This window comes from Syngnathus floridae, chromosome 2 (genome assembly GCF_059516105.1).
Source record: "Syngnathus floridae isolate MCC-2025c chromosome 2, RoL_Sflo_1.0, whole genome shotgun sequence".
Classification (NCBI taxonomy): domain Eukaryota; kingdom Metazoa; phylum Chordata; class Actinopteri; order Syngnathiformes; family Syngnathidae; genus Syngnathus; species Syngnathus floridae.
In genome coordinates, this window is record NC_142414.1 from 19,851,630 (window position 1) to 19,865,040 (window position 13,411).

The following is a 13,411-nucleotide window of genomic DNA, read 5'->3' on the forward strand; positions in this document are numbered from 1 at the left end:
AGAAAAAAGCATGATGGGAAACTACTGTGGCTGTTTGCCAGAGCTCCTCCGAAGAGTGCAAGCAGGTGGCAACTTCTTTTTAACACTTGTATGACAATGAAACATGTTGAATAAATAAGGTGTGCAGCGAATGACTCACGTTCACATTACGCTTTTGTTTTAGAGAACCCAGTTGCGCTTGAGCGTTTACACGGACGTTCCGGCACAGTGAGGACATTTCCTGTGACAGGCCCTCTGCGCCAATTTGATATCATCCGGCCATGGAGGTCTGCTTGCAAAATGTAATTTGCATGCCTCGACCTGCCGCGGTACTCAAGCAGATCAGTGTCTTCTTCCAACACGTCAAGGACATTCAGCACACCACCTGTGCGCTGCATGTAGAGGGAAAGGGAGGAACCACTTGGATGAGGTAAGGATAGAACAACCGGCTGGCATCGGTTTGCGAAAATTCCTAAATTGAGTCCATCCTGCCCCTGTGGAGATTTAGGTGCTAGAAGTGACTTCCATGTGAATGTAAATGTCTTCTTGGGTCTTGATTAGAAGGAAGAAGTACAAAGAGTGCAGGTTTTCAGAGGTAAAAATGACTTTCTTCCTGTTTCGACCCCCTCCGTATCCCAATTGATTAAAATGAGATAATGACACCTTTTCCTGTCGCAAAATTACTTCCTAATCCTCCTGGGAATACAACACCCTGAGGGCTTTTCCTGGTTGTCATGAGCAAAGGGTGGGGTGGGGGGATGAGGGACAGACTCCAATCCCTGAGGTGAAAAGCAAGAAAGAAGTCTCAGACGGCCCATGTGAAGTCAAGTCAAGGCGGAAATTATTAAAAGTGTGTAACCTGTGGTGTTATAGGTCAAGAGCTCAGGAAGCATTTCTCCAGCAACAATGTTATAGGCAGAAGTTCTTTCCTTTTTGCAGGATGCTTGAAAAAAATGGACCAATTTCTACAATGAAGTAAAATAATTTTATTGGCTACTTGAAGGTCGAAAAAAAATATTCAAAACCTTGGTCATTACTTTTTTCCCCTCTTCCTGACTCTGTCCAGTATGTGTTAAAACACAAGTTTTCACCTTCAAGATCCCTTCAAATTCTTCAAAAACAGCTTCACACTCAAATCTAGTCAAAATCCATAATTTGAATTTAAAGATTGGAAAGCTGGTAAAAACTCTCATTTGAACGCAACACCACAAGCAGTCAATTTTATTCATTACCCCTTCAATTCATTTTGTATCAAGCTAGTAGAATTTCCTAAGGTAAATTCAATACAAAGTTTGAACACACAACATGTAAATTCTCTTGGTTTACTCATACGGTGAACTTCAACTGGGCGTGCCAATAAACGACTTGAAGAACGGTTTGACAAATTGTTCACTATCTGCCAAACTGCTGCTTGTTGGGAAGGGAATTGAGTTCAAGGCCATCTCCAAATGCTTATATCTAAAAAATGTGTTCATAAACTGGGCCAATAGTCATAACCTAGCATATTTGAAACAATACATGCTAGGCATAAATTCTCGTACTGCAGGTGTCTACAGTTAGCTGCGCTAGCACAAGTCATACCAAAAACTCCACTGCCTTGTTGTTTCCCCTTGAGTGCTGTCGCTACGTCCCTCCGAAAGGAAGACGACGTGAGTGTTCTCCTGAAATCATGGCACGGCACTGAAGGAAATCCTGTGTGATACAATCTATCACAAATGAAGACTACACACACCCACTCCGTCTTTACAGGACGCAAACAATGAGCTTGATTTGTCAACAACCCTTGAAAACAAATTCAAGCGCGCACACGCACCAACTTTTGCAAGCTTATCATCAGACAGCCAAATGAGTCATGGCCAAAAGCCGGTTTAGATTAGATGCAGGAAGAAGTGCTTGATACATACAATACATGGACAGCTGGCCATTCCACCTTCAGGAAGTGAACAGTGAACAAAATGTGGAATGTGCGAGAATTCTTGTCCATCTTAGAGGTCAGCAGATGTTGCACCTGAGAGGGGGCCTGCTGGCTCCACTTCAATTGCTGTTCTTCCACACCAAACTTGTCCAAGCTTTATGATGTCAAAGTACAGTATTTTGGTTTCAGATAAAAGTTTACACGGTAAAATGTAAAACTAACCTGACTATGAAAAAATGTCACAAAATAAATGCTGCTGCTATTTTGTCACAACATTGTTCATTTCGACGCTTCAGACCACAACCTAATTAGGGTCAGAACTGCATAGTGACAATACTTGATTCCCAGCATTCACACCAAGTATGCTGGCACAGAAGAGCACTCACTGGGCCTCAACATTCACAATGGCTTTTGGCAAATGTACAAATGCTTGATTTCTATTTACAACAACAGCAGAATAAATGCAAATGCAGCGTTCATTATCTTTTTTTGCACACAACAGTTTGTTCTGCGGCATTCACACAAAATATTCAGAATTTACCCTACCATGCACTGGAAACGCATTGGCCTATAAAAAATTCCATATCAATCGGGCCCCACCTCTGACACAGAACACTCCAGTGCTTAATTTTCAGCAGTGAACATCCATCAAGACAACAAGAAAACAGTTGCAAGTGTGGAAGTTTATAGTCATTTTACAATCCCCCATCACACTTCATAAATTAGCCAACATCCTCCGCGGGTGTTTTCTCACTGCTGTGAATAAATTCTAATAATGACACAATCCCACAGAAGAGCAAACTTTGCCCAAATCGCCGCTGGCACTCATCACATAAGCACGACGCCCCCCTCTAACCTGTACAATAAAAGCACCACTACAGGAAGCTCTCAAAAACAGAAGCCAAAAAAGTGCATAGTAAAAGTTTACGCATATTTTACTGTATGTTAGGGGGGAAAAAAACTGTCACAAAAAGTGAATACTGTACACGTTGATTGTACCTTCTGCCATCTGGTGGAAGAGCATCTAAATGTTTTGCCAGTCACTATACATTGTTGTCAATAAATATATAAACAAATATACATTATTTTTAGTAAACAAATCATTTTCAGACCCATTGACCTGATGAGCATTAAATTACAATGTCCAATCACATGCAAGCAAAAAAATTAACTTGCAATCCACAGTGTGGTTAGACACTGAGCAATAACAATAAAGATTTAAATTCTCAATACACAAGTAACCCGACACATTGATACTGTAAATAGGATTAGTAGATGGAAAGATGTACCTTTATAGGAGAGTCTGAGGCGGGGCACATTTGACTTGCTGCTGGATGAGACGCAAGTGGCAAGGAACGCCAAGAGAAAGAAAAAGGGGGTAAATCCTGCCATTCTTCTAGATACAATTTCAACCTGCCTTCTCTAGCATCAGACTGAATATTCCAAGAATGTGAAGCCAGGAATGTTCCTCTTATCCCAAATAGTCTACATGCGTCCCAAAATAATGGATAGACAGATGCTGGTTGTGAGCGCACTGATGACTGACTGACTCACTTGGGTCAGGACGGCTCTGCACTTCCTCACTGCTTCCAGCACATGTGCACCAGAAGAGAGGACAAGTATGTCTGGAGCCAGGAAAGAAGCAACACGCCTTTCTGCCTACCCCCTTTTGCTCTCTCACTCTTTCTCTCTCTCTCTCTCTCTTGCTCTTTCTCTCGCATGCTCTCTCTCTCTGTCTCTGCATAACTGCATAGTATATGTTGTTGCTATTTTTTTCCTCTGACGATTGAGCTGAAAAACACTTCCCACTTACTATTCACGCTTTGACACCTGATGTTAGTGCACTTGCAAAGGCCAAAATAAGCCTATACTTGATTCAAAATACTGTGCTGTCAGGCATTTTGGATGGATATGGGTGAATTCTTATTTGTACTGAATTGTACTTGGTTTACCACTCATTGACCTTTGCAGTTGACTCACTGTACTATGGTTACAATTCTGGCTCTGTGCTCCCCTTCTACTACATCAGTCAGCCATCAGATGCGCCTCAACTAGTCTCAACACAACATTCTGATTACTATTGCATCTGTGAAGTATGAATTTAGCTGGAAAAAAAATACAGCCATTTTTATACATGTCAAGAGGATGCCATTTTGCCAACTGCTGTAGACTAACAGAGCTTATGGCCAATCATGGCTCACCTGTTTCCTGGGTTTGGTCATGTGCGAACTGAACCCTTTTCTAGCCAATAACAGGGGAAATATTGAGAAAATATTATGGGCAATTTAGTCTTCAATGTACCTAGCATGCATGTTTTTGGAGTGCAAGAGGAAGCCAGAGAGAACATGCAAACTCCACACAGTAAGGTCAGAGGTCGAGACTTGAACCAAAAACCTCCAAATCGTGAGGCACACATTCTAACCAGAATATTGCTGCGCTGCCTGAAATGCATTTTAATTTAAATCCATTTTTCAGAATTCAATTCTTAGTCAATGCAGACAATGACAACACACCCACATCTCTCTCTCACACACAGTGGGACGTGTTCGGTAGTTTAATGAAGTTGTGGGGTTCGTCCGCAACACCCCCACTCTCTTATGCATCTATTCACACTCAAGCCCAAGTGAACACAGAGGTCGTGGCAGGGTGAGGGGGAGCCATTCAAGGTGTCAGTGTTACCACAACCATGAGTCTTGGAAACACTTGTTTTGAAGCTGCAAAGAGGCTCCCCTGCGCTTCATGCTGCTTGGGAAGGTGGAAGATGAGTGGAGTGTCAAAGTATTAGTCTGAATGTTGGATGCTTGAGAAGACTCAGGGCTCTCGGAGCATTGTAGAAGGCTCATTTGAAAGACCTCCCACTGACACCTTAACAGGTTCTCCATGAGGAACGTATTATTCCCATGCTCTGTGACATTTCACGACATAGTCTCTTTAGGAAACAGCAAATATGTTCCATCTGTTTTAATCCCATTGTCCCTCCCAAACTTGTGGAACTGTGGTTATGGCTGTGGACAAATGACATCCTGGTGTTTAATGTGGAAAATCTGGGCAAATTTCACTGGGATTGTTTTTAAATTTCAAGTACAGACTGGCTGATGAGATAAACAATGTGTTGTCCGATTTCCTTTGGTTTTGATTATTACAATCAAAGAATCAGGGTTACTGAAAATAAAACCGCACAAATAATTTAAATGTTACAAAATTAAAAAAACATGTTATGCTACAAGAAACAAGAAGAAACAGAAGTTGAAGAAGATGGAAGTAAGAAGTCATCATGTTTCAGGATTACTTCATATTCTTGGGGGGAATTTCTAAAACAGACTGATTAAAAACAAACAAAATATTCAAAATATTAGGTTTCTGGTTGCTTTTTTTTGAGTACATGTGCATAGCATTTTACAACAAACTGAGCCTGAGATGTGGAAGATGACTAATGGACAGATATGCACGCAGAACTCCGAATAAAATTTTGAATGGCATAACGATTCGAGGCAATCAGCACTGACGGTGTCAGACATCAGCTGTGATAGCTGCAAATGAAGTGCTCTTTGTTTCTGTGCTTCCTGATTGGACAGCACTTCACAACATAAACAGAAAGACATGACATGGGAATGCAATCAGAGGCCACAAGCAACTTATAGGATGACTTAATAAAACTGCAAACAGCAGCCACGCCACTCCTTTGGCTAGATTGCTCCCATAAGTCATCAGAGGAAATTGCTGAAGGAAAGTAAGAATTACAATTTCCTGCAGAAACGTGCATGTGAATGTTGCAAGAATGAGGCACCGTATCAAGGAAGCCCAGACAAGTCATTCCATATGTCATTTTATTTCCCTGGACACCTCCACTTTAGAGGGACTGACAAAAAACAGCATTCTACCCTATTTCACCATTATTTAATTTCCCTCTGGATCAATACATTGTCTACGTCTCTCTTTCTCTGTATAGTTTGTGCTATGACTTAAGTCCCGTCTTTACACAGTTCAGCATCTGTCCTGTGATTGAGCACATTGTCGGTAATTGTTGCGATACGACGGGGCCCACATGAAATTGTCTTTGTAATGTCCACCCTATTGCCGAATATTTCAAAAAGGTTTTTCAGTCACTAAAGAGCAATGCATGAAAAAATAAATACTGAGCATGGCCTTGATGTGAATGGTGATAATGAGAAAAACATATTCCGAGTAAATGGAGTCCTTTTTCGTTTGGTTTGTTTGGCTTGTTTCATGTCCAGCTTGTACAGTCCAAGCATGATCCTTAGTCTTTAGATCCCTGAAAAGATATTATAACGTCTTACCCCCCTAAAATCACACAATGTAATTGACTTTGACGTGAACAAGCATTCTCTGAATTCCCCTTTGTTGGAGAGTTGCGCTTGATTGTCTGAATTCTTCTGTCTGAGTCTCCAGAGAAGGATAACACTCTTTCAATCATCTGTGGAAATCAAACACAAGACCCCTTCCCACCGACTTGTCATTGTGTCACTATGACCATTCAGAGTGAGGTCCTTAAGTGCAGACTGGGAATGGCATACATTGAATCCCAATGCGGGAGGAGAAGCAGAGAGGATACATGAAGAGCACTTTGAAGGCCCGAGGAGACAGCTGGTGTGATTCTTTACTTCTTGAGGCTTCATAAATGTTTCATCTTCCTTGGCCTAATGGAGGTGACATTGATTCAGAACAAAGTGTCTTGGATAGAGGGATTAGTTAAAGAAAAACAAAAAAACTAAAAGCATCGCTTTTGAGAAAGTTTTTAAAATGTGTTAAGTAATCTTTCATGGCAGGCCCCAACAGACCATCAAGTCCAGCATAGAAACTCAGTCATGGTGTATAGTCTGTGCAGGCTCAGACAACAAGGTCATGCTAAGGACCTGGACCTATTCGTGTGTTTGACTTGTCACTTTTTATCAAGAAGGCTTGCTTCGTGCTAGACATATGATACAGAACTGACAAACCTGTTTGATTCAGTTTAATACCACTTTCCCGCCTACACTAGCTGTCTTTGGGCCAAAGCTAAAATACAGCATATGCCAAACTGAACATAAAATAGTACCCAGTCCTGCATGAGTCCATTAGTTTCAGAATTTAATTGTGTCCACTTAGCTACTTAGAGCACTTAACAATGTGAAAAGGGTCATCAAAGTTCACAGGTCATTAATTTTGCTACTGTAAATTGCAGTTCATTACTGAACACGTCAGAAGCGTTGAACTTTTGACCAATGTCAGGAAAAGCTTGCAAAGGGAAGACAATACACGGCGCATACACTTCCTGTTTGGCTGCACACCGTTTATATGAAGTTAGGGTGCACTTGACAAAATCTACATTTCTTTCATTATTTTGTATAAAAATAACTGGATTTGCCCCAAGTCATAATAGATTATTTAGGGCACGTGTCGAACCCAAGGTCGGGGGACCAGATACAGCCCGCCACATCATTTTATGTGGCCCGCGAAGACAAATTGTGCAATCAAATTTGTGTATCATTACTGGAATTGCAAATTGTCTTCACTCTTAATTTTTTTTTTCAATATTTGACCAGTTTTTACTCGTCAGATTTGAAAACGAGTTGTCAGTTTGTTTTGTAGCTTTTACTGTATATAATATGAGGTGCTCATACATTGATTTGGGTTGACAGTCATAATGGCCCTCCGAAGGAAGCTATGACTACAATGCGGCCCTCCAAAAAAATGAGTTTGACACACCTGATTTAGGGATACACCCGAGAATAGTAAGTGGCTGACAAATACATCCACCTTGGCTGAGATAATGTCAGATGATTCAAAAAGCTAAATGAAACGGAATTTAATGATTTGAGTCACTAAATAGCTTTAAAGCTTTCATTTTACACTAGAGAAACTTTTACAGGGGTATTTAAGAGGTCAAAGTGATATTGTACGGATCTCTTTCAGCAGTATGTGTCATTTATGGCGAACAAAGCGCTTCAAAATGACTTCCTTATGCAGTTTGCCCGCTTAGTGAGTATTTTTGAAATGATACAGATCCCCATGTGGAGAACCCCCCCCCCGAGTGTGTCAGCTGAGTTCCGACCTGGTCTGGTAGTGTTTAGCGTTGAGTGGTCAGTGGCGAGGTCGCAGTTTAATCAGGCCGGGCAGGAGTCCCACGTGTGGGAGTTCACCGTTAAGGTCAGCATGTAATCACTCTTAATTGAGGCTCGGGGCCCAGACACCCACAAGAGGCCCACATGAAGCTTGTGTGGATGTGTTTGTGTGTTGGATCACGAAATAACGGAGTCTTTATGTTTCACTCACCAGCATGAGGATATTATCTATTTATATGTGGTGGACCCCCACATAATGACCCCCTGTGTTCGGATGGTCAGGTTACCTTCCACATGCGCGGCCACTTTTAGGTATCTGCTTCCCTTTGAATGGCAATTTCATGTGGCTGATGTAGATTCAAAAAATAAAACTTTCTTAGTGTATTTGTGGTCGTGTTTCTTTCCTACAGGCAATTATCAGTTTCTGATGTGAAATTTGACACATGATGAAATTTGACAAAAAAGTACGAATGGAGTTTGGTTGTTTTGATTAAAAACAACATAAATGTGTGTGCATGTGGGTTTATGTGCTTCTAGGACATTTCCTGACCGTTGTTCTCGTCTTCCTGCCAGACCTGTCCTGTTTACCGTCTACCAAAGCAAGAGGAGACATTCAAATAATAATCATGAGATAGAAAGCAAACAAAAAGTCTGGTCGTGTGTGTCCACTCAAGGAGGACAACGTGATGACGGTCGCCTGGTTCCTACAACATGCTGAGGTCACTAGTCTGACCTGGAGGTTACCGATCCCTCGGACCCTCTAATACAAACACGCACACACATACAGGCTATCACCTCTCGACTTGTAGATCATGGTCCCAAATGTTTATTATCTGATTAGCACCATCCTTAAAGCATCCATCATCACCGTCAGAGCGTAGCGAGAGGCTGAAGCTGAGTGGGGGAAAAAAAGTCTTCATATTGTGCCCTAAAATAATGTAAATGTACACAATGGTTTGTATATAAAATACAGTGTCTGTCTGTATAACACACACGATTTTCATTTCTGCTTCTTCTCACTCTATTTTTTGCTCTCTCACTTTTTTTTCTCCACTTCTCCGGTCCGTTGACCTTCTCTGTGCTCTGTCCCACTTGACTTCCGACCATAAACCTTGTGACCTGCTTTTCTCAGGTGCTTTAATAAGTGCTGTAAAGTTTGTTCGTGTGCTTCTTGTGAATTCACAAGAGAGTGAAAATCCGAGCAAAACTTAGTGTGAGCTGGAGGATTTGAAAAAGGGGAATGAGACTGGTCACAGATTGTAAATCATGTGTGGTTTAAATTCTCATTATGGGGATGTATTTCTTTCTTTTTTTTAAACCATCTGTGCGTCAAAGTCTGCTCGTGCGACACATATAAACAGAGCGGTGCTGTATATCTAATTATTTTCATAATTGGCACCGGATGGCAGAGAGACATATGGAAGGGTTGGAACACCAACTGCAGGGAAGATAATAATAGTAGTTTATTTTCTAAAGAACAAAACGGCAAACATCCAAAATTCAAAATAAACGGAAGTCCAAATTAACAAGGTTCACAGCACCAAAACAAAGACTAAGAAAATGGCACTGCATGACCTAAATAAAATTAACAGTCAAATCATCATGTTTAGTTGTAATATCTTTTGGCACCGTGTCATTTTACCACAACAGGTTGATGTGTCATTGACATTTCCAAACAACTGCTTCAGTGTTTTTCCACTGTGCTTTTAACACCTTCAAGGAAACACCACTCCACCACTCTGATGCAGAACCTTGAGTCATCCAGAAAATGCAATTGAAAGCAAAGAAACTGAATGAGTGCTTTTACTCTCAAACTACTTTTTGGCTCTTTGTGAATCGGTGATCTTTCATGCAGAACCCAACAGTGATAAAAACCCGACTCCACTCAGCATGCACTGCAGCACTCTTACTGTGCGTGTCAACAAGGTGGCTTTAGCGGTGGGGGTTGTGGCATTTGACTGAGGGTCAGCCAAGCATTAAGACGTGTGCCTCGAATGGATAAAAGCATGGCGTAGAAAAAGAGATTGGACCGTGAAAGATAACATCATGTCGAGTACAAGATAGGACACCATTAGATTGCTGCCTAGGAGGCTGCTACCCTCATGCTCACTTATAAATGAATGGACTAGCTTTGAGATTTTGCTGTCGTTGTAACCCTGTTAATGATGTGAAATGACTAAAGGCATACTGAATAAATTTGGTGTGGAAGAACAAGCCCATTAAACAGCTTTGGGATAATCGAGAACAGAGAATGAGACAGTCAGTAGACATTCTGATTCAGTCCAACAAGTTCTGGAGGATGAATGGAAAAAAGGTTCCACATAGACATGCCAAAATCTTGGAAAGTTGTCCCAGATGAGTAGCTGTGAAGAAACCATATTGTTAAGTTTTATCTTGACTTTGAGCATGTTATATTTTAAACTTTTGTTCCAGAGTGGAATTTATAAGGAGGTATCTTTTCACACTTAATATTTTGGTAGGCTAGTATGAAGGTGTGGGAAAGTGCGGACTTACTTCAAAACGGAACGTTTTCCTGACACACAAGTTTTAGATGTGCGCACCATTAACATTCGCTCACATTTCTGAAGGTCTGTGAGAAGTGGATCATTTTAACAATGTTGTCTGTACACATATATTTTTAAACAAATTTTCATTTACAGTTTTTACTTTATCTAAAGTCGACCACCATATGGCCAGCCAAAATATTAGGTGTATTAGTGAGTATATTGACCCAACTATGAGCTCCTCATCACTTGTCTTATCAGTTTGCCCTCCTGAAGGAAACATTTGGATTCTACTGAGTTCTTGCAGTACTATTGGGGGGTTCTGTAGAGGGGAAATGAAGGAGCTTCTCTTTTCCTCATCTGGTGCAGTGCAGTAGGGGAAAAAAAACATTCTTATGTTTATGTGCAAACTTGCTCATTAATTCAGCCGTTTATGTTTAGATGGGTTACTGCATCGTTAAATATAACAGCGGCGCTCGTTTTGTCAAAACAATCGTTAAAGCACATTTCGTTTATGAGGCTTCAAACGGGCTCAGCCTCAAACGTGCTCCATCTTTTAATGTCAATTCTGTATTTCAGCATTAGGCAGCAAAATAACATTTTATCACATGGCTAGTTTCATCTTCTGTGCTATTCTATTCTAATAAATTGAGAAACTCTCATACACTCACATCAAAAGCATAATATAAAAGATGAGTAAGTTTTGTCGATACTCTTTGATCACGGGTCCAATCAAGGGTGATACGATGTGAAGTAAAAAATTTTGTGGCTGATTTAAAACAGAATTTCCTGCCAGAAGGTTGCAGCAGAAATGTAATTAAAACTAGCTCTGGATTTTGTTTGAAGTCGAAAGACAAATAATATCAGAGAATACATGTTTGTTCTTTCTTTCTTTTGATCATAAAACCCAGACCTGATCTCTGCTTTTTATCCTTTTGGAAAGACTGAAGACAGGACATAAGGGGGAAAAAAATGAGGATGGAATGTTTCGTTCACTTGTTGTCAACAAAAAGATGATTCAAACTATGCGACTACTCCTGTATTTAAGTGTAACTGACATCTAAGCCACTGGATTGCAATAAATTTAGATTTTCCATTTAGTTACGTTTTATTTAGTTATAACTTTTGTTTTTTGAAATTCAGTTAGTTTAATTTTGAAGCTTTTAGAGTGGGATAAGAGGAGCGCATTTAGTCTTTAAACAAAACTCCTCCACATGCTGCCATTTGTTGTTTAAAAATCATTCGGACCAATAATACTTGAAAAGGTTGAGGCAGACAGTTTGAGTACATAAGAAAAATAACCGGAGAAATAAGGCACGTAATGGTCTCACTAAATAAACATATAGTTCTCACTCACATACACAAGCACACAAATTTCCACCAATCCACACAAGTTCACGTACACAAAGGCCTTTCTTAGACCTCGGGCTAATTTCCTTCTTCACTCTGCTGTAAATGACTCCTCACACACAAACATACTTGCACACATACGTACATTGACGCATATAACCGCTGGCTCCCCACTAGCAGGCCTGAGGGAGCCCTAAAAGTTTCAAACCTCTGCACACACACACATACATACGCACTTGTGTTATGGTCATAAAATGGCTGATACGAAAGTATTGAGGATTTCAATGTCACTTTATAATCACTGACTCTTTGTTTTCAAACGTTAATTCCTAAAATTACACAAAAATTACTTTGTTGAGAGTTGGATAGTTGGACTTTGCATTGTTCACAGTTGTCATCAGATGACCATGATTTTTTAACTCACATTTGTAGTTCAAGGGCTCCCAAATTAAATTCCATCCCTCCATCCATCCATCCATCTATCTATCCATCCATCCATCTTCTTCCATGTATTACTCGTCTCAGTGGCGCAGTCGAAGAAGCAAACTGCTCTGCAAAGACATAGGTCAAACACACCCACATACATGAACACACACAAAGACACACACCCTATTGTGTGAATTAATTCCACAAAGTCACTCTACTGGTGGGTCCCTCAGACTCCCTGGGGACTTGCAGATTAGCCTTGGTCACTAAGCTCCCCACAAAAACATAGACACCGTCAAAGTTCCGCCTTGCGCTGACAACATGCGTCCTCATTCAGACGACTCCAATGAACAAAGATGGGGATCCGTGTTGGTGAGGTCTCACGCTCTCTAACTCGTTCATACACACACAAAGAAAGCAAAAAAATAAAGAAGTGGGGGCAGTGATGGAGGTCAGGGGTTTGGTCTCTAGAGAAGTTTGCTGAAACCACTCTGCTTCACCTCAGAGGACCTTTAGCTTCCTTCTCCCATCCGAAATAAAACAAAAATAATTATAGACTGCTTTCCACATACCCTAAAAGGGCAGTAACAATCATAAATACTTGAATAGCTATTTTAACTTGATCACATTAGAAAACGTAAAAGCCAAATACAATTCAGTTTAGTGTGGGGAAGCAAAAAATAAATAAATAACACAAACTGAAGGTTTTTGTGCTTGAAATCGTCTCTTAGCAAGGTACAGTTGAGTTTCACAAAAAAATACTAATGTAATGTCAAGCGGTCATTGGGGGAAAAAATTATTTCACGTCACTACAGTTTAGAAGAAAATGTTATTAAATCAAATGTGAGCTATATTCATGTCAGTATTTCCTTTCACTTGGTTTAACCACAAATAATTAGTGGCTGGTTGCAAGTTTACCGCGAAGATCATGAGACGCTATTTCAGCGGTTAAGTTAACAGCGTGGTAACTAAGACGAGATGTCATGGGGTCAAAGGTTAAACCCACACGGGCTTCTGCTGGGAGATTGCTTTTCTTAAGGTCAGCGTTTATGTGCGTGCATGCGTGCGTTTGTGTCAGTCTCACCTGCTGACCACGAACTTAATATCCTGTGTGGTTTGCACGAATGTTGTTTCTGTGGTGTTCTTGCTTTGTTTAACTTGAATCATTTCTTCAC

General features: G+C 40.6%; 1 protein-coding gene and 1 long non-coding RNA gene across 3 annotated transcripts in view; both read right to left on the reverse strand.

The window, feature by feature from the left end:
* sema3g (semaphorin 3G) overlaps window positions 1-3,516 on the reverse strand; it is a 36,758-nt gene extending 33,242 nt beyond the window's left edge. Inside the window, exon 1 of the mRNA XM_088365720.1 lies at window positions 3,184-3,516. Coding sequence (XP_088221846.1) covers window positions 3,184-3,286 — 103 coding nt within the window. The 5' untranslated portion in view covers window positions 3,287-3,516. The remainder of the gene's footprint in view (window positions 1-3,183) is intronic.
* Window positions 3,517-5,725: 2,209 nt separating this feature from the next.
* The window catches only part of LOC148402479 (uncharacterized), a 67,809-nt gene continuing 60,123 nt past the window's right edge, over window positions 5,726-13,411 (reverse strand). Inside the window, exons 6-7 of one of the 2 annotated variants that reach the window (XR_015855114.1) lie at window positions 12,235-12,361; window positions 5,726-6,552 (exon numbers count right to left, since the gene is read on the reverse strand). This is a non-coding gene — a long non-coding RNA (uncharacterized LOC148402479). Of the gene's footprint in view, window positions 6,553-9,452; window positions 10,320-12,234; window positions 12,362-13,411 lie in introns of those variants that run through there. The other variant, XR_015855107.1, reaches the window with a different exon arrangement.